This window comes from Gigantopelta aegis, chromosome 9 (assembly GCF_016097555.1).
Source record: "Gigantopelta aegis isolate Gae_Host chromosome 9, Gae_host_genome, whole genome shotgun sequence".
Lineage (NCBI taxonomy): Eukaryota > Metazoa > Mollusca > Gastropoda > Neomphalida > Peltospiridae > Gigantopelta > Gigantopelta aegis.
In genome coordinates, this window is record NC_054707.1 from 4,171,880 (window position 1) to 4,191,546 (window position 19,667).

General features: G+C 35.9%; 1 protein-coding gene across 1 annotated transcript in view; it reads right to left on the reverse strand.

Annotated features, from left to right (window-relative positions):
- Positions 1-468: 468 nt before the first annotated feature.
- LOC121382369 overlaps positions 469-19,667 on the reverse strand; it is a 77,531-nt gene continuing 58,332 nt past the window's right edge. The window contains exons 22-30 of the mRNA XM_041511955.1: positions 18,992-19,320; positions 18,264-18,387; positions 17,689-17,802; positions 13,827-13,891; positions 12,639-13,298; positions 11,805-11,888; positions 10,799-10,932; positions 8,408-8,559; positions 469-7,210 (exon numbers count right to left, since the gene is read on the reverse strand). Coding sequence (XP_041367889.1) covers positions 7,095-7,210; positions 8,408-8,559; positions 10,799-10,932; positions 11,805-11,888; positions 12,639-13,298; positions 13,827-13,891; positions 17,689-17,802; positions 18,264-18,387; positions 18,992-19,320 — 1,778 coding nt within the window. The 3' untranslated portion in view covers positions 469-7,094. The remainder of the gene's footprint in view (positions 7,211-8,407; positions 8,560-10,798; positions 10,933-11,804; positions 11,889-12,638; positions 13,299-13,826; positions 13,892-17,688; positions 17,803-18,263; positions 18,388-18,991; positions 19,321-19,667) is intronic.

Below are 19,667 nucleotides of genomic sequence, written 5' to 3' on the forward strand. Positions count from 1 at the left end.
CTTTGGTATACCAGTCGTGGTGCACTGGCTGGAATGAGAATTCCCCCTCCCCTCCACAGGTTCGTTATAGAGAATTCCCCTCCTCATCACAGGTTTGTTATAGAGAATTCCCCCTCCCCTCCACAGGTTTGTTATAGAGAATTCCCCCTCCCCTCCACAGGTTTGTTATAGAGAATTTCCCCTCCCCTCCACAGGTTTGTTATAGAGAATTCCCCCTCCCCTCCACAGGTTTGTTATAGAGAATTTCCCCTTCCCTCCACAGGTTTGTTATAGAGAATTCCCCCTCCCCTCCACAGGTTTGTTATAGAGAATTCCCCCTCCCCTCCACAGGTTTGTTATAGAGAATTCCCCCTTCCCTCCACAGGTTTGTTATAGAGAATTCCCCCTCCCCTCCACAGGTTTGTTATAGAGAATTTAACTGATCAATACTACAGCATAAATACTGAAACAAAACACAAAACAAAGAGACAAAGGTAAATGATTTTTTTTTGTTCTTTCTGTAGATGTGACATTGGGTATAAAACATATCTAAATATATTGTAAATAGTAAAAGGTAATCTGTAATATAGTTCTAATGTACAAATATACACAATCACAAACATTATGCTCAAACATGAAATCTAGATTTGACAGACCAGTAGTCCGTTAACAAAATGTACATTTAAAAAATGAAGAAGATTATTTACATTATATACGCTATAGTGATGATGGGAAGTTAACTGCTCTAAAACATGAAATCTTGTTTTGACAAACCAACAGCCTATTGATAAAATGTACACTATAAATATATATTATATGCTGTAAAATTGAAAAAAGTCAGTTGTTCTAAAACATGAAATCTTGTTTTCAGAGACCAATAGCCAGCTGACAGAAGTTACGGTATTTAAAAAAACAGGAAAACAAGAAAAAAGAAAAAAAGATTAACAAAAAATATGCTATAATGTTGCTCAAACACAAACTGTGTAAAATCAGACAGTCTTGGTTACCTAAATCAAGAGAGACAGTCTATCACCCACGTCTTGTGAAACATTTCACATCTAAATATTCCCTCACTCTCAAATACTAAGTTGTGTGGATAATTTAACATTTGAAAAAACATTCCCTAAAATTTTTGTTTTATAATGCTATTTCACTTTCAAAACTGTTTACCATTTTGTTATATCATCTCCAAAATCAAGCTTTTGTGAAAAATATGTGCTTTTTTGTTGTGTGTTTATATGTAATTTGCAGTTACATACTTAACATCCAACCCAACATCAACATCAATACAATATTTGACCACACCAAAATTTGTTTTCATACATGCATCATCATTATGCGTTGTCTCTCCACAGAATCAAATTATATTTCTTCAATCACAATCAAATAATTCAATACATGAAGATTACAGTACCGGTAATTAGTATACGAAAACAAAAATCTAAATTACAATTTGCATATAATCAATACATATATTTAAAAATACTATTTCTTTTACTTATCACATCACAAGTTACAATATCAATAAGATTAAAGAAGTGTTAGATACTGTAAATCAGGAAATGTTTGCAAGCATAAAATGTTAGCGAAGCCTTACAAGACACTGATATTTCATGACGCTAAATTGAAAGAGACGCACAACGGACTGTTCTGAAAAACCTTTGTGAGATTGTTTTGTCTGCGATTTACTGAACTTGCAACAATGATTCCATGCTACTGATTACACTAAAGGATAACAAACAATGATAGTTAGTTAGAATGCACATTACTTCAATTTTCTACATTTAACTTGTCTGTATGCAGATTAAAGTTAAGATTCATCAAAAACATTATTTAATTTTTTAATTTCTGATATGACAACCTCGCTAAAGTTCTGTGTCACTAATATGTCTTGTATTTTGATTTCGCTAAATGTTAAGATCGCTAATATTTTATGATTTACAGCACCAGTACAAAAAATAAATTTTGGTATCAATATTCACGGTTTCCAGCAATCCGACACACTTTATACACTGCTATGTAAACTGCACCAACTGTTCATTATATCTTCTCTTTTGACTCTAAAAAGCTATTTGGTATTGTGATAAAATGCTTTTAAAACAATCATTCTAATTCAGATGATAAAAAAATATATATATCTTTAATACTAAATGAAAAATACATAACATAATTACTAGATTGATTCTAAGGAATTAAAAGTTTCATCGAGCACAATCAAACAGTTATGAAAGTACTTCAGGTCGAGTACTGGTATATGCACGTTGTTTTCATTTCAAACATTATGCTTCCACCCAATATCAATGTTTTCACAACCACGTAATTTATATCACATTATACATTACAGAGCATTGTTTTCAAGAGTAACATGTATATTCTAGGAAAATTAAAATATTAACAAACACAGTTAAGATCTAGTTATTACTAAATACAGAGGTCATTAAGTGTTGATGTAATTTATTAGACCATACTATCTTATACCACAATAATATCAAATAACTTCAAGCATTGACTCAATACCTGTTTCGGATTTGTTTGGTTTTTGTTTGTTTGTTTGTTTCATTAACATTCTTAAACAAAAATAAAAATGAAATATGAAATCTGTTTGAAACCTACATGATATATTACACATTTATTAGACACAGGATGTTTGATTAGACCATTCATTGTCTACTTCAATTACAGTTAAATACACAGAGAATACTAAATGAGTTTACGCCAGTTGTAATAGTATTCATCAATGAACAAAAATCGGACAATTACTTCGAACATAAATAATCAAAAGAAGGGAATGTACAGAGCTGAAACCAGGGAGGATGATGTCGCTTGGTGGACACCTGATTTATCAATGAACATTTGCATTCCTACACCAATGAAATTTACACTAACAATACCATAAACATATTCCAGGATTAACAAAAGTATTCAAACATATATTTTGCCAAATTATTGACCAACTTTAATTATAAACATTGACATAAGTATTTTGTTATTTATGCAAGTATGAATTGAAAGAACACACTATGCGGAGTCACACCTACCAAAACAATCAATCAGTTCATCAGAGGTCATGACCTTCCAAAAGACTAATCACCAATGTGGTTTATGGAAAATAACCCATGGGTATCTCCATGTAATAAACTGACAGAAATGTATTTCCTTTTTCAAGTAATAACTTTATTGCAATCAATAATTAAAACAAATTTTAAAATTTAAAAACTGTACATAAAATGTATTAAATTATTAGCTACAAAAATTCAATATAAATTATTTTTATCACATAAAACTAGAATTGAAATAGGTTAAACATGAATTTACATTAAAAACCAAAAAAAGAAGAACAAAAACAAAGAATTCCATAAAACCATACCATCACAAATGGTGCATAGATCCGTGTAAAATATGTCGATGTATTAAAAGAGTAATATCACTTCCAAATGATTATCTTTTAAAATGACTGTCAAGAGCTTTCTAAATCAAGCTTCAAGTACATATATTGTTTATTATTGCAATCACAGAGCTATGTACACAGGATAGAATACTTTCATTTTAAAACTAAAATATTATTAAAACATTTGGATCAGAAAGTGACCAATAAACATCATGTAATTACTTACAAGGTTATTCAAGGTAGTGTGGCGATACCAGGAAATAATATTAAAAACTCCGAGTACACACATGCACTGTATTTGACAGATTTTGCAAGACATATTACATATAAAATAACACTTCATGAACAAGTTACTACTAAAGAAGTTTCAAACAGGCCTACACAGTCAAAGGTTTCACAAATATAAATATTCAAAACAATTTAAAAAACCCAATAAAACAATAAATGGAATAACAACCATATATACAATGGCAACTGAAATATTTTTAACATGTGGAAGTTTGGTATCAATTTCATTTGTTTTTTACTTTAATTAATATTTAGGTTTCCCTACAAGCCAATATTTTGGGTCAATAACCGTAACATAAGCCATGGCAATTAAGCAAACAAAATATACATGTTACATTTAAACAATTTATTTCAATTGGTTATTTTTGTGAAGTCTGAAAACACAAGGTAAGCCAGATGTTGTGCACCATTGACATCATTTGTTTCATTATTCACACAAGAAATATTCACATGTACAGTGCTCACATGCATTTAACACAGTCGTTAACAAATGTTGTTGCCACATTTATTTAAAATATTAAACACACGTGGTTCAAAATCCCCTGGTATACTTTATATTGAAAACTTGGCCTTTATTTAATATCTAGATCTTGATCATTTTAATTAAGACTGAACAATCTAGGAGTAGAGTAAATAAACATGACTATCGTCATTTTACAGATTTCATGTATTATTATTATATGATTTTAACAAATTGTTTTCAGTACAAAATGTTTTTATTTGTTATAAACAGAAAAGTAAAATTCAAATATAGCCCACCAATAAGAATGTCAACCAGTAAAAAATTAAACTTATAACTTTCAAATGAATCCAACCAATAAGACAATAAAGTGATGACCTTCAAGAGAAGCCCACCAATAAGACAATAAATGGATGACCTTCAAAAGAAGTCCACCAATAAGACAACAAAGTGAGGACCTTCAAGAGAAGCCCAATAAGATAATGGATGACCTTCAAAAGACGCCCACCAATAAGACAATAAAGTGATAACCTTCAAGAGAAGCCCACCGATAAGATAATAAATGGATGACCTTGAAGAGAAGCCCACCAATAAGAAAGGGAAACAATGACCTTCAAAAGTTCTTTTAAAGTAGAAAGTTTTGCATCTCCTCATCCTCCAACAAAACATGCATATTGGGATTGGAAGAATCAAGGATGTTTTGAGGTATCTTTTTGTAACCATTCATATATTACCAATTCTTCCATAACTAACAAAAGAGCTAAGTTTTGGTTATATCAAACCAGTAGATATATCTAATGCTTGATAATTACATGCATACCCTTATTTTCTTGATCACTTCTGCTAACAAAAATACTGAGCATTTAATGTATACAGTACTAGAATTCAATGGAATGTCTAAATTGTTACACTAAATAAAAAAACATTTGGAGCTTTTAATGTAAGATGAAATCGTTGGTCTCTTAACTGAAGGTAAATAATAAAAAAAATATAAATATGAAGGAAAGGCATCAATACAGTATATAAATTTCAACACAGTATAAAAAAGACGACCAGACACCTTACTAAAATATAACATTTTACAATATGAAATTAAAAACAGGAATGTCACAATGCTTCAGTCTATAATACATGTACTACAGTTTCTGGTGTTTCTAATTACTTCTCCGCTTTTGATCAGTACTGCCAATTAATCGATTTTGCACCTCACAAGGATCGTTTTGCGCTCATGTCCAGTCAACTACTATACACACAATGTGCTTAATATTGCATACAAAGATGAATGACAAAAATGCAGCCTCTATGTGGGCAGCCATCTTCGTGATAATCACTTAACACAGAAGTCGCTAAATTCTCAGCGGCCATCTATACAGCCTCGGCTAATGAGTGCTGGCTATCTTATATAGTAGTTGTATTTCTTGGGAAAAGTCCAGTGTACGGTCACCACACCCCAACTAAAGTTTCCCATTAAAAGCATGGGTTTCATCCAGTTAAAATATTTATAATATTTTACTAAATGTATTAACTAATACTAACTAAACCAACATTACATATTAAATACATGTTCAAACAAGTACACAGTAATTTGAGAACGTTTTAAAAGTTATTTTAATATCTAGTTTTGTGATAACAAAACAAGTGAAAGAAGATAAAAGTAAACATGGCTCATTTTCATATTTGCTAAATAATTAGGTTAAAGTAATAATTAATATCATAAAAACTGCATCAAACAAAATACAAATATTCCTTAAAATCTACATAAAAAGCAGAATTTTTACAGTTTATTAGTTAACTATAACAATCATAAATTATAGAGAATACTTGTTAACTAAAAATGCTATGAAAGAATGAAAAAAAGGGTACAACATACATGTACATTTATCTATCCTGACACACAAGTTTGCCTATTTATCCTCATAATAATTAACAATTTTCTTTTTTCATCCATAAAACTATGTACCCTAAACTACAGATAAATAACATGTAAATTGAAATAAAATAAATCCTCATTTTAATTTCATAGCAATAAATGATAAAAGCTGATACAAATATTTTTGATGTTGAAGTAATTCGTTAAGAGTATTTTGATAACATGATTTGATCGGAATGGCCACTACTAGACATGTAATTCATTAAAACCTACAGACAACGTTTTCTATACAACCAATCTCACCATCATGGTGAGGCTAGAATACATTGTAAAAGATGTCTAAAAAATATAAATCTTGTCTACACAATCAAATTGAGTAGATTTTGCTTGCACAAATATTTATCATACAATAAAAATTGATTTTTTTTTAAAGAGTATCATTTGGACTCAAATCAGACTGCACATACTTTATTTCAGATTACAGTTTGCACTCCAAGTCCGAGCCTCAAGTTCAAAACCTGAATGTGTCTTTATAACAAAAAGGTCTAGGACATTATACAATTCATATTTCTGTAAATAATCCTGATACTAATTCCAATATCTTCATCTCTGAAGTTAAATCGGACAAAACAGATTTAATATAATATAAAAAAAACCTAAAATGTCAAAACACCACAATAGTTTTCTCAAGAATATTGTAGTTTTTCTCACAGACACATTCTGTCAAATATTCATGCACATGTTCGACTATTTAGACTCATAAAAAATATACTGTTTTTCAAACAATTCTGTTGTCTTTTGATGCAATAAAATGTACTGTTTTTCCCCCCCAAAATGTACTGGCTTTCCAACACTACCATCGTTTTTTTCACTTGTACATTTCCTGCTAATCTGGCGAAAGATTTTGATGCAATAAAATGTACTGTTTTCCCAATAGTACTGTCATTTTTTCCTTGTAAACATTCAAAAGTTTGATACAACCTTTCTAAGTTTATGGTTTTCCAAACTCTAAGTGCACAATGTGGTTCTTACAAGTTTTTACCAAATGAGCGATCACCCTTTACATAATCGTGCTATCAGAAGACCGTTTTCACAACAGTACTTGTGTTTCACACATACATGTCCTGTCGATCTGGTGAAAGGTCTCTCTGCAAAGCTTCACTATTCTCGTGAGATTTCATCGCTTCAGAGAACTGATCTCCAGACCACGTTTTACGTCTCTTTGCTGAAAATACAATCAATATTTAGGATTTTTTAAACCATTTACCTTTTTAGTCGTCTTAACTATTTCTACAAAGCAGCAACATGCCAAATTAACTAACATCATACTGATTTTTAATAAATAGCCAACTGTCTCAAGACATCCATTGGTGGCTACTAATATAAAAAAGTTATTATTTTTTTTAAAGTGACAGTAGTGAATGGGTTGCTGGCTATTGTTATAGTTTACTTTGGAGTTCTGTTTTGTAGCCACCCACATTACTAGGGCACAATATTTTATGCGAACCATTTGTGTATGTTACACATCTTCAAATTGATGTAAATATGGTAAATCGAAAGTAATTAAAAGTTGAAAACTTAAGGATGACCAGAACTTTATACACATATTCTAAAAATGTGTCTATCATATACTGTTCTAGTCTACTTGTTCGACACTTGACGTGCAGCACATCAAAAGTCAAATTGTTGCTCAGCAATTATGTGAAATTTAACACAATTCACACAATTGGCTATCTATAGTTTGTCCCACAAGGAACACCTTTTTTATTACATGGAATTTACTACAAGTTATTTATTTCTGAGCCGATTGTTTTCTAACTTGGACACAAAAATAGTAATTTAAAAAAAATTAATTTCCAAAACACTTTTACTTTTCTTCTTACATCAAATTAAACTGAAATTACTTACAAAAAATATTTTTCTAAGAGTAAGGGACTATAGGTAAAAATCACACAAACCAACTTCTGGTTACCTAAGATTTTGAAACATTGTCCCCTGCATTACGATAAATTACAATGCAACTTTCTTTTTTAGAGTCACAGTATTTGACAGTAAAGTTACTGGGGCAGGACGTAGCCCAGTGGTAAAGCATTCGCTTAATGCACGGTCGGTCTGGGATCGATCCCCGTCACTGGACCCATTGGGCTATTTCTCACTCCAGCCAGTGCACCATGACTGGTATATCAAAGGCCGTGGTATGTGCTATCCTGTCTGTGGGATGGTGCATATAAAAGATCCCTTGCTGCTAATCGAAAAGAATAGTCCATGAAGTGGCGACAGCGGGTTTCCTCTCTCAATATCTGTGTGGTCCTTAACCATATATCTGATGCCATATAACCGTAAATAAACTGTGTTGAGTGCGTCGTTAAATAAAACATTTCCTTCCTTCCAAAGTTACTGACACACTGAATAAGAAACCCACCTGCTGCCTCTTTGCTCTTCAACGTGACCTGCCTGGCGAGCTCTTGTCCAATCCCCAACAACTGCGACCGTTCATACTTCTCCATCTCCACCTTGTGGTGCAGACCCCGCCGGTCTATCTGACTGATGTCGGGCTGAGACAGGGAGTGAACACTGAAACAGTAAACACACTGGTGCTGATTTAAAGTGACAGACCCCGCCGGTCTATCTGACTGATGTCGGGCTGAGACAGGGAGTGAACACTGAAACAGTAAACACACTGGTGCTGATTTAAAGTGACAGACCCCGCCGGTCTATCTGACTGATGTCGGGCTGAGACAGGGAGTGAACACTGAAACAGTAAACACACTGGTGCTGATTTAAAGTGACAGACCCCGCCGGTCTATCGGACTGATGTCGGGCTGAGACAGGGAGTGAACACTGAAACAGTAAACACACTGGTGCTGATTTAAAGTGACAGACCCCGCCGGTCTATCGGACTGATGTCGGGCTGAGACAGGGAGTGAACACTGAAACAGTAAACACACTGGTGCTGATTTAAAGTGACAGACCCCGCCGGTCTATCTGACTGATGTCGGGCTGAGATAGGGAGTGAACACTGAAACAGTAAACACACTGGTGCTGATTTAAAGTGACAGACCCCGCTGGTCTATCTGACTGATGTCGCCGGTCTATCTGACTGATGTCGCCGGTCTATCTGACTGATGTCGGGCTGAGACAGGGAGTGAACACTGAAACAGTAAACACACTCGTGCTGATTTAAAGTGACAGACCCCCCAGGTCTATCTGACTGATGTCGGGCTGAGACAGGGAGTGAACACTGAAACAGTAAACACACTGGTGCTGATTTAAAGTGACAGACCCCCCAGGTCTATCTGACTGATGTCGCTGGTCTATCTGACTGATGTCGGGCTGAGACAGGGAGTGAACACTGAAACAGTAAACACACTCGTGCTGATTTAAAGTGACAGACCCCCCAGGTCTATCTGACTGATGTCGGGCTCAGACAGGGAGTGAACACTGAAACAGTAAACACACTGGTGCTGATTTAAAGTGACAGACCCCCCAGGTCTATCTGACTGATGTCGGGCTGAGACAGGGAGTGAACACTGAAACAGTAAACACACTCATGCTGATTTAAAGTGACAGACCCCCAGGTCTATCTGACTGGTCTATCTGACTGATGTCAGACCGGTCTATCTGACTGATGTCGGGCTGAGACAGGGAGTGAACACTGAAACAGTAAACACACTCGTGCTGATTTAAAGTGACAGACCCCGCCGGTCTATCTGGCTGATGTCACCGGTCTATCTGACTGATGTCGGGCTGAGACAGGGAGTGAACACTGAAACAGTAAACACACTGGTGCTGATTTAAAGTGACAGACCTCGCTGGTCTATCTGACTGATGTCGCTGGTCTATCTGACTGATGTCGGGCTGAGACAGGGAGTGAACACTGAAACAGTAAACACACTCGTGCTGATTTAAAGTGACAGACCCCGCCGGTCTATCTGACTGATGTCGCCGGTCTATCTGACTGATGTCGGGCTGAGACAGGGAGTGAACACTGAAACAGTAAACACACTGGTGCTGATTTAAAGTGACAGACCCCGCCGGTCTATCTGACTGATGTCGGGCTGAGACAGGGAGTGAACACTGAAACAGTAAACACACTGGTGCTGATTTAAAGTGACAGACCCCGCCGGTCTATCTGACTGATGTCGGGCTGAGACAGAGAGTGAACACTGAAACAGTAAACACACTCATGCTGATTTAAAGGTTAACTTTATAATAAAGAGATTACAGATTTAATTTTGAGACTAACAAATTTACTTTAATAAAAGATATTTAGCAGGATGCCCTGGATACACATGTGCATATACACAGGTGAGTTTCGAGGGTCCAAATCCACCTCCTACTCAAGCAAATGTCTTTTTTTTCAAAATATTTTCATGGAAAGTAACTGATACAACCCTTTCTAGACACACACACCACTGGTGATCCAAGAGTGGAAAGCTTTAACCATTGGACATGCAAAAATGGTTGGACAGTAAATCATATTTATAAAAATATAGTTGTTTGTTAATTCCATGTGAGCTTTTTCAGATTAATTAGATACAAATCTGCAGTTTTAATTTTAAAAATCATCAACTTGAAAGTTTTATCTTATAACAGGAATTCCACTGAATTAAAAAAGTCTCACCAACCATAACTGTTTTCAGTGCACTGTGATGAACATCCATAGGTGCAACTACAAACCAAGTTTCACTGACCTAGGACTTACAGTTTATAAGAAACTTTAATGCAAATAACACCTATATCTAGCCTTTTAACTTTATATATGTCAAACAAAAATACGCTACAATTGTTAAAAAACTGAAAATGTACATACCTCTGTTGTGCTAGTAACTTCTTAATTTTTTCTGCTTTTTCACATCTTTTAAATTGTTCCTCTTCTGAAATATCTTCTTCATCAGATTCTGGATTATAACGTTCAGGAATGTCCACAGGGCCAGGGCGGTACAGCTAAATAATATAAATATCAAATTAATACAAAAGTACATAGGAAGGAAATGTTTTATTTAACGATGCACTCAACACATTTTATTTACGGTTATATGGCATCAGACATATTGTTAAGGACCACACAGATATTGAGAGAGGAAACCCGCTGTCGCCACTTCATCAGCTACTCTTTTCGATTGGCAGCAAGGGATCTTTTATATACACCATCCCATAGACAGGGTAGTACATACCACAGCCTTTGATGTACTAGTCATGGTGCACTGGCTGGAGTGAGAAATAGCCCAATGGGCCCACTGACGGGGATCGATCTCAAACCGACCGTGCATCAAGCGAGCGCTTTACCACTGGGCTACGTCTCGCATAGGATTCTTTCATAAATAAAATCCTAACCTTGAAAATGTGGCAGTCTATATTTATCAAATGGGAATCGTACACAATAAAATATTTTTGTATAATTACAAAGTTTCTGCTGTTATACAATTTACTCCATTCTGATTGGTTGACATCACTGTTATACAATTTACTCCATTCTGATTGGCCAACGTCACTTAAAAACTGATAAGATATTTTGTTTGCAATTATAAGAACTGTTTGTCATTTTTTAATACTTTATCAGGGTTTAACAGTCATAGTATAAAACCACTTTGCTATGCTACACTATGCGATTTTATACAATTTATGACTGTTATACATTGATAAATTCACAAAAAAAGTCAAATAATTGTTATGAAATTCCATTTGACTCAGTCTTACGGATGACAAAGTCATAAATAATAAAATTAGTCTTAAAATAATACTGACTATAAATAGGACTTTCTATTATTGCATTATTATAAAATGTTGCATTCAGAAACTAATATAATAGTACAAACCTCTCTATCAATTGTAAACTCATCATACAGTTCCATTTCTATCTTCTTTGTTGAACTCTTCACAATATCTGGCACATTATCAATCTGGAAAAAACAAGACATCTCTTACTACCTTGTTTAACTAATGTCTGATGAACCTCCATCTAAAAAATAACAGTTCTGCAAGTATCGATCGGTTGCGCCGTGCCATCAATGGATCCGTCGTTAGCATGGCCATTGGTAGAATGTGCCAGCATCAAGCGATAGAGTTTTTTATGGGGGATCAAGTGAGAATCCATTGCTTATGAAATACTTGTGCGATTTAACGATGTCTACCTTAATGATGATTTAACAATGACTACACTAATGATGATACATTGATGGTGCAGCGCGACTGATATTTGCACAAAATACTGATAGCTTTGCTAACAATCGATCTATTGATGGCACAGTGCAATTATCAATGCTTGTGAGATTGATGCTATACTACTGACGAATCCATTGATGATGCAGTGCAATCAACTGATGCTACGCTAAAGACGGATCCATGGATGGCAAAACGCGATCTATCGACAGAGCAGATCGGTTGATGGCACATGACAAATATACATAATTAAATACCTATGTCAAATATTTATAGTTGAATATTTAAATTTATCAATGACAATATTTCATTGGATGGTCAACTAGTATGGACATTCTTACATGAAAGAAATAACATCATATAATTCTTACTATGTTCAGATGTGCAATATGCACATTTAAGCACAAGTATTGGATATTAATATTTGAATATATTAATATTATTTCACTTGTTTGTCAACAAATGGAAAGGAGATGGCATCATGTACTCACAGGTTTGTTTGTTATGAGGTCACCAGCTAAAGAATGAAGTGACGACTTTGGCCATGATTTCGTCTCCATCTTAACTGGCTCTGTGCTCGATATGGTTAAATATCGTCCTTTTGGCGACTTCTTCACATTGTAGATCCCAGCATCTTGCTGACCAAAGCTCTTCAACCACGGATACTGGACGTCCACTGGAGAAAGCAAACTTTGTGTTTCCGTGGATGTTACAGCAAGGGGAGGTAACTCTGTAGAAGAATAGTCTCTCTCTGCAGTAATCTGCCCATTATCATTGGTATCTCTATTGAGGTTCATGTCGCTGTAGTACTGCTGTGTACCAAATGGTACTGACACTCTGTTCGCATTGGGATTAAAAGAAACCGGCTGGAAGCGTCTTTCTGTGTTCACATTTAACTGCAGCTCACTGTTGAACGGTCGAGTGATGAAAGGCTTAGCCGTTACGATACCCATCTGCCTGTCTTCGTAGCGTGTAAAGGGTTTAGGAGCCATAAGAATGATCGATGACCGCCTGGATGTTGGGGCGGAACTGTTTGGAGCCAGTGCTGGCACCGACCTGGCACGAGGTAAATTTTCATAAAGGGGACCGGTGTCCGTATTGTCATTACTCGAGTTAACAGATGGTGAGTACCAGTCATGTCCACCATTATCCTGTAGAAAAAGAGAAGAGGATTTTGACAGTCAATTCCTACAGTACTTTATAACAATTGTAATCTTGCTTAATTGTTGTATTTATGTTTACAAAAAAACAGAAAGTGAAACTATATGCAGACTAAAGAAATAGATAATATTAAAAAGCTCTAATTTGACAAAATATCACATACTACTGTGATATAAATACATAACTGTCTGTGTTTACATCATATAGTCAAACGTCATTACATTGATACTGAAGGGACTGAACCAAAGAGCTCAAGACAACAGTGGATCAACATAAATATAGTAGTTTTGGGTGTAAGTTGTCCCATGGGATCATATTTCATCCTTGACAGATATCCTGGACCAACAAATTAACATAGGTGAAATTAATGAGTTTTTAGTGTGTAAAAAATATGGTGGGGTAAATATTTGCTGCAACAAATTATATTCAGGAGATTTAAAAAATCCTATCTATAAAATGGGTACAGTATGGTAAAAAAACCCCCAGAATGATGCCTTTTAATTAAAAGCTAGGCTAACCTGATTCTCGCGATGTTCCACAGGAATCTGTTTACTTCCAGACACTGAATAACAACCTCCTTGTTCTGAAAAACAAACAACCCCACGACCATCAATACAGACTTGTCATCTATCCTAATAACAACCTCCTTGTTCTGAAAAACAAACAACCCCACGACCATCAATACAGACTTGTCATCTATCCTAATAACAACCTCCTTGTTCTAAACAACAAACAACCCCACGACCATCAATACAGACTTGTCATCTATCCTAATAACAACCTCCTTGTTCTGAAAAACAAACAACCCCACGACCATCAATACAGACTTGTCATCTATCCTAATAACAACCTCCTTGTTCTCAAAAACAAACAACCCCACGACCATCAATACAGACTTGTCATCTATCCTAATAACAACCTCCTTGTTCTGAAAAACAAACAACACGACGACCATCAATACAGACTTGTCATCTATCCTAATAACAACCTCCTTGTTCTGAAAAACAAACAACCCCACGACCATCAATACAGACTTGTCATCTATCCTAATAACAACCTCCTTGTTCTGAAAAACAAACAACCCCACGACCATCAATACAGACTTGTCATCTATCCTAATAACAACCTCCTTGTTCTGAAAAACAAACAACCCCACAACCATCAATACAGACTTGTCATCTATCCTAATAACAACCTCCTTGTTCTGAAAAACAAACAACCCCACGACCATCAATACAGACTTGTCATCTATCCTAATAACAACCTCCTTGTTCTGAAAAACAAACAACACGACGACCATCAATACAGACTTGTCATCTATCCTAATAACAACCTCCTTGTTCTGAAAAACAAACAACCCCATGACCATCAATACAGACTTGTCATCTATCCTAATAACAACCTCCTTGTTCTGAAAAACAAACAACACGACTATCATCAATACAGACTTGTCATCTATCCTAATAACAACCTCCTTGTTCTGAACAACAAACCCCACGACCATCAATACAGACTTGTCATCTATCCTAATAACAACCTCCTTGTTCTGAAAAACAAACAACACGACAATCATCAATACAGACTTGTCATCTATCCTAATAACAACCTCCTTGTTCTGAAAAACAAACAACCCCACGACCATCAATACAGACTTGTCATCTATCCTGATAACAACCTCCTTGTTCTGAAAAACAAACAACCCCACGACCATCAATACAGACTTGTCATCTAATAACAACCTCCTTGTTTGTTCTGTCATCTAATAACAACCTCCTTGTTCTGAACAACAACAACCCCACGACCATCAATACACACTTGTCATCTATCCATAACAACCTCCTTGTTCTGAACAACAAACAACCCCAGACTTGTCATCTATCCTAATAACAACCTCCTTGTTCTGAACAACAAACAACCCCACGACCATCAATACAGACTTGTCATCTATCCTGATAACAACCTCCTTGTTCTGAACAACAAACAACCCCACGACCATCAATACAGACTTGTCATCTATCCTAATAACAACCTCCTTGTTCTGAACAACAAACAACCCCACGACCATCAATACAGACTTGTCATCTATCCTAATAACAGACCTCCTTGTTCTGAACAACAACCACAACCCCACTAATAGCAACCATCAATACAGACTTGTCATCTATCCTAGCAATAACAACCCTCCTTGTTCTGCAACCTCCTTGTTCTGAACAACAAACAACCCCACGACCATCAATACAGACTTGTCATCTATCCTAATACCTCCTTGTTCTGAACAACAAACAACCCCACGACCATCTAATACCTACAACCTCCTTGTTCTGAACAACAAACAACCCCACGACCATCAATACAGACTTGTCATCTATCCTAATAGCAACCTCCTTGTTCTGAACAACAAACAACACGACAATCATCAATACAGACTTGTCATCTATCCTAATAGCAACCTCCTTGTTCTGAACAACAAACAACCCCACGACTTGTCATATCAATACAGACTTGTCATCTATCCTAATAGCAACCTCCTTGTTCTGCAACAACAAACAACCCCACGACCATCAATCAATACAGACTTGTCATCTATCCTAATAGCAACCTCCTTGTTCTGAACAACAAACAACCCCACGACCATCAATACAGACTTGTCATCTATCCTAATAGCAACCTCCTTGTTCTGAACAACAAACAACCCCACGACCATCAATACAGACTTGTCATCTATCCTAATAGCAACCTCCTTGTTCTGAACAACAAACAACCCCACGACCATCAATACAGACTTGTCATCTATCCTAATAGCAACCTCCTTGTTCTGAACAACAAACAACAACCCACGATCCCATCAATACACGACATCAATGTCATCTATCCTAATAACAACCTCCTTGTTCTGAACAACAAACAACCATCAATACAGACTTGTCATCTATTCTAATAGCAACCTCCTTGTTCTGAAAAACAAACAACCCCACGACCATCAATACAGACTTGTCATCTATCCTAATAACAACCTCCTTGTTCTGAAAAACAAACAACACGACAACCATCAATACAGACTTGTCATCTATCCTAATAACAATCTGACTTCACATAAATTGAAGGTAGGTGATACAGCTTACAGATTAAAAACAGTTATTAAGTACATGTCTGTTTAGGAAAATCACACAGCTTACGGACTGAAAACAGTTATTAACTACATGTCTGTTTAGGAAAATCACACAGCTTACGGACTGAAAACAGTTATTAACTACATGTCTGTTTAGTTCACACAGCTTACGGACTGAAAACAGTTATTAACTACATGTCTGTTTAGAAAAATCACACAGCTTACGGACTGAAAACAGGTATTAACTACATGTCTGTTTAGAAAAATCACACAGCTTACGGACTGAAAACAGGTATTAACTACATGTCTGTTTAGAAAAATCACACAGCTTACGGACTGAAAACAGTTATTAAATACATGTCTGTTTAGGAAAATCATACAGTTTACGGATTGAAAACAGTTATTAAATACATGTCTGTTTTAGGGATAAAGACTTTTTGTCAGTTTGATATGCAGTCTTCCAGATTGTAAATCTGATTGTGAGGCAAAATTTAAAAAGTATTATTAGGTGTGAAGAGAATACTAGTCTGATGGATTAGTTAAAAAGAATATATAACCACTAGACTGACAGGTGACCTCATTTATCTAAGCAAATAATGCATATATTATGTTGAACTTGTTTTGGAGCTTCAGATGCCCTCACCCCCCTATTACTATCAAAAATTGTGTAATTCACGTAGTTCTGACACAAAGTGTTCAGAGGAAACCCACAACCGTATTCCTTTAGTAGAGAGGGATCTTTTAAAATGCACTATGCCACAAAACAGGCAGCACATTCTACAGCCTTTGATATACCAGGCATGGTGTACTGGTTGGGAGGGGAAAAAAATAATTTGTATGCCAAGATGATTTGATCTTATGACCCAGGCACCTCAGCTGAGCACTATATTGACTGAGCTAGATCACCCCCCACCCCAGTTCTGGAAGAAAGAAGAAATATTTTATTTAACGACACACTCAACACATTTTATTTACGGTTACATGGTGTCAGACATATGGTTAAGGACCATACAGATATTGAAAGAGGAAACCCGTTGTTGCCACTTCATGGGCTACTCTTTTCGATTAGCAGCAAGGAATCTTTTATATGCACCATCCCACAGAAAGGATAGTACATACTACGGCCTTTATTACACCAGTTGTGGAGCACTGGCTGGAATGAGAAATAGCACTGACGCGGATCGATCTCACACTGACTGCACATCGAGTGAGTGCTGTACCACTGGGCTATGTCCCACCCCTTCCAGTTCTGGACGAAGACAAACTCTCACCATCGTCGTCATCATCGGCTTCTCTCCTCATCTTCTCTCTCTCCTTGCGCTGGTCATGTTGTCTCTTGACATCACGCACCGTCAACACCTTGCTCTTCTCCTTCGGTATAATGCCTAGAACAACACAATGCCATCGTCAACAAATTACCTAATATATCCCACAAACATATAACACAGACACAAAGACATTTTCAATCTGTTAGGACATCACAGACATATGTTCTAATATATAATGTTTTGAGTTATCTCCCTTTAGCCAAAGAAGGAGAGAGAAAAAAACTTTCATTTTAACAATGCATGCAACACATTTTTATTTATGATTATATGGTATCTGCCATATGGTTAAGGACCACACAGATAATGAGAAAGTAAACCTGCTGATGCCATTCCACGGGCTACTCTTTTCAATTAGCAGCAAGACATCTTTTATATCCCCACCCCACAGGCCGGATAGCTGGGGAATGGGATGGGATGAGGAACAGCCCAATGAGTCCCCTGGTGGGAATCGATCCATGATCAATTGTGCATCAGATGAGTGCTTTACCACTGGGCCACGCCATTTCCCCGGAACTCACCAAAGAATCTCTTGGTGTTGTCCTCGGCATCACTGATATCCCAGGTAACATCGGGGGCGTCTGGGTCGACTATCATACTGTTATCAGAGTCATTCTCCTCCTCCTCACTAGCTGTGGTAAAACTCTGCAACACAAGCAATACACAATATCATTAAGAATGGCTGTTTTCAATTTTGTGGTATTTGGAAATTGTATAAAATTTTCATAAACTTGCATGGCATGGTGAAGTGACTTTATACTAAATTTGTGACTTATACATTAATAAATGATGCCAAAATCAAAAACAATTATTATAATTAAAATGAACACAAATCATTTTCTTTTATGTTTATCATGATATATTTTGTGTTTTATGGAAGGATAACATTCAGGTTTTTTTAGTGACATCATCAAATCAGAATGCAATGAAGTGTATCACAGTAAAAACTGTCATAGTAATAATAATAGTGGAAATTTCATTAAGTTTTGAATTTAGTCTACTCACAATAGTGAATGTCACAACAGTAGCTGTTTGTATTATATTTAATATCTCAAGACTGACCACAATTAAATTATTTGAAGAAAAAAAAAGAGTAAAAGATCCGCAACTATTTTACAACAGATGAATTCATGAAAAACATTCTTAAAGGCTGAATCTAAAAGGTCAATGACAGAGAAAAACAAAGATGAATACATTATGTTTCAAAAATGGAAATAAAATCTTGTTTATGTTTAGTAATGGTCCTCACTTCCTGCCTCTGGTGAATGATGACTGGTCGTTTCATTTCCGTCTGGTCACTGTCAACACTGTAATCCTGGTTTGATCCGTACTGGTCTGAGATGGAGAGAGCGTGGTTTGTGTTCTGTGGTTCTGGCCCTGACGTCAGGTATGTTCTCTGTGCCGCACTCACACTGTCCTCTCTAACTGGCTGGGAGACACGGTGGTCGACTGTTGTGTATGGTGACCCAACAAAACTACCATCTGCTGAAGACTTGGAGGCATCAACCGTTTCATTGGAATCAATGTCCGTAATCAGGTACGATAATGATTTCTTTTTAGTGGTTGCAGTTTCTGATTCTATAGAAAGAAAAGAATTATTAACAGCTAAAATCTTGTTAAAACTATTGAGATGAAAAAGCCCAGATATTAATTAAAATATCCCATTGTTTTGATTGTACCATACTGACTTCGTCAGGGGAATGAGATACTTATTGTCTTTTTTATCTATACCAGGCCTGGTGCTTATAAAACTTTTAGAGTCTAGACTCGAAACTCTAATAGAGTCTGAGACACTGATGCCATGACAAAGCCATACAAATTGTATGCATGTGACATCATTAGAGATCAAGTTTGGAAAAAAAAAGTATCATCAATCTTTTCAGTGATTCATGAGTGCATACATGACAACTTTGCCGAAGTTGCAT